The 1,897-nt window shown below is 65.3% G+C and overlaps 1 protein-coding gene across 1 annotated transcript in view; it reads left to right on the forward strand.

Annotated features, from left to right (window-relative positions):
- The window catches only part of BCKDK (branched chain ketoacid dehydrogenase kinase), a gene marked incomplete at its 5' end in the record, with an annotated part of 7,623 nt that overhangs the window by 5,415 nt on the left and 311 nt on the right, over positions 1 to 1,897 (forward strand). The window contains one exon of the mRNA XM_027708545.1: positions 740 to 895. Coding sequence (XP_027564346.1) covers positions 740 to 895 — 156 coding nt within the window. The remainder of the gene's footprint in view (positions 1 to 739; positions 896 to 1,897) is intronic.

Consider the following 1,897-nt stretch of genomic DNA (forward strand, 5'->3'; position numbering starts at 1 on the left):
GGGGGGGGGGGGGGGGGGTCCCCAAAGTGACCCCTGACATCGGGGTGACCTTTGAGAGCAGAGACCCCGACCCTGTTATTGGGGCAGGGGGGGACACGAGGAGGGAACTTGGGGGTCCCAAAGGGTCACTTGGGGGTCTCAAAGGGGCACCAGGGGGGCAGAGGGGTCCCTAAAGGGTCACTGGGTCATGGGGGGGCACCAGGGGGGCACCAAGGGGGGCACAAGGTCATGGGGGGTCCCCAAAGTGACCCCTGACATCGGGGTGACCTTTGAGAGCAGAGACCCTGACCCCGTTATTGGGGCAGGGGGGGACGTGAGGGGGGCACTTGGGGGTCCCAAAGGGGTCCCTAAAGGGTCACTGGGTCATGGGGGGGGCACCAGGGGGGGCACAAGGTCATGGGAGGGTCCCCAAAGTGACCCCTGACATTTGGGTGACTTTTGAGAGCAGAGACGTCACCGATGTCCCTCAATTGGGGGTCTCCCCCACATCCCCCAGTTTGGGGTTCTCCCCCTCCCACTTCGAGGGTCTTCCCCTGACTTCGGGGGTCTCCCCATGTCCCCCCCAGTTTGGGGGTCTCCCCTGACCCCCCCCCATGTCCCACCAGGGCTTGGGAATCCTCCCCCCCCATCCCCCAATTTGAGGGTTTCCCCCCCACTTCCAGAGTCTCCCCTCGACTTTGAGGGTCTCCCCCTGACTTCGGGGGTCTCCCCTGACCCTCCCCCCTGTTCCCCCCCCCAGGATCTCGGACCGAGGGGGGGGGATCCCCCACGAGCTGCTGGACAAGGTGACCGAGTACCACTTCAGCACCGCCGAGGCCTCGGCACAGGACCCCCGGCTGGGGGGGCCCTTCCGCACCCTCATGGACGGCAACGGCCAGGCCGGGCCCATGCACGGGTGGGTGGGACCCCCCCAAAACGGGGACACCCCCCCAAAACCGGGGACACCCCCCCAAAACCGGGGACACCCCCCCCAAAAACGGGGACACCCCGAATTCGGGGTCCGGGGGGGTTTGAAGGGGGTTTGGGGAGAGTTTAGGGGGGATTTGGGGGGTTTGAGGGTCATGCAGGGGTGGGTGGGACCCCCCCAAAAATGGGGACACCCCCCCAAAGCCGGGGACACTCCCCCAAAAACGGGGACACCCCGAATTCGGGGCCCGGGGGGGTTTGAAGGGGGTTTGGGGAGGATTTGGGGAAGGTTGAGGAAGTTTAGGGGGGATCTTGGGGGGTTTTGGGGGGTTTGAGGGTCATGCAGGGGTGGGTGGGACCCCCCCGAAACTGGGGACACCCCCCCGAAACTGGGGACACCCCCCCAGAATAGGGGACACCCCCACGAAACTGGGGACACCCCGAATTCGGGGTCCGGGGGGGTTTGAAGGGGGTTTAGGGGGGTCTTGGGGGGCTTTGGGGGGTTTGAGGGTCATGCACGGGTGGGTGGGACCCCCCCAAAAATGGGGACACCCCCCCAAAAATGGGGACACCCCCCCCAGAATAGGGGACACCCCCCCGAAAACGGGGACACCCTGAATTCGGGGTCCGGGGGGGTTTGAAGGGGGTTTGGGGGGGATTTGGGGGCCTCTAAGGGGGTTTAGGGGAGATTTGGGGAGCTCTGGGGGGTTTGAGGGGTCTCTGGGGGTTTAGGGGATATTTGGAGGTCTCTGGGGCTTTAGGGCATCCTTGGGGGTCTCTGGGGGTTCGGGGGTTCCTTGGGGGGGTCTCTGGGGGGTGTAGGTGGTATTTGGGGGTCTTTGAGGTTTTGGGGGATCCTTGGGGGTCTCTGGAGGGTATAGGTGGGATTTGGGGGGTCTCTGGGGGGTGTGATGGGTACCTGGGGGTCTCTGGGGTTCTGGGGGGTCCTTGGGGGTCTCTAGGGGGATTTATCTGAGTTTTTGCCCCCCCC

The sequence above is a fragment of the Neopelma chrysocephalum genome, unplaced genomic scaffold, assembly GCF_003984885.1.
Source record: "Neopelma chrysocephalum unplaced genomic scaffold, ASM398488v2 Primary Assembly neopelma1_96305, whole genome shotgun sequence".
NCBI classification, from domain to species: Eukaryota; Metazoa; Chordata; class Aves; order Passeriformes; family Pipridae; genus Neopelma; species Neopelma chrysocephalum.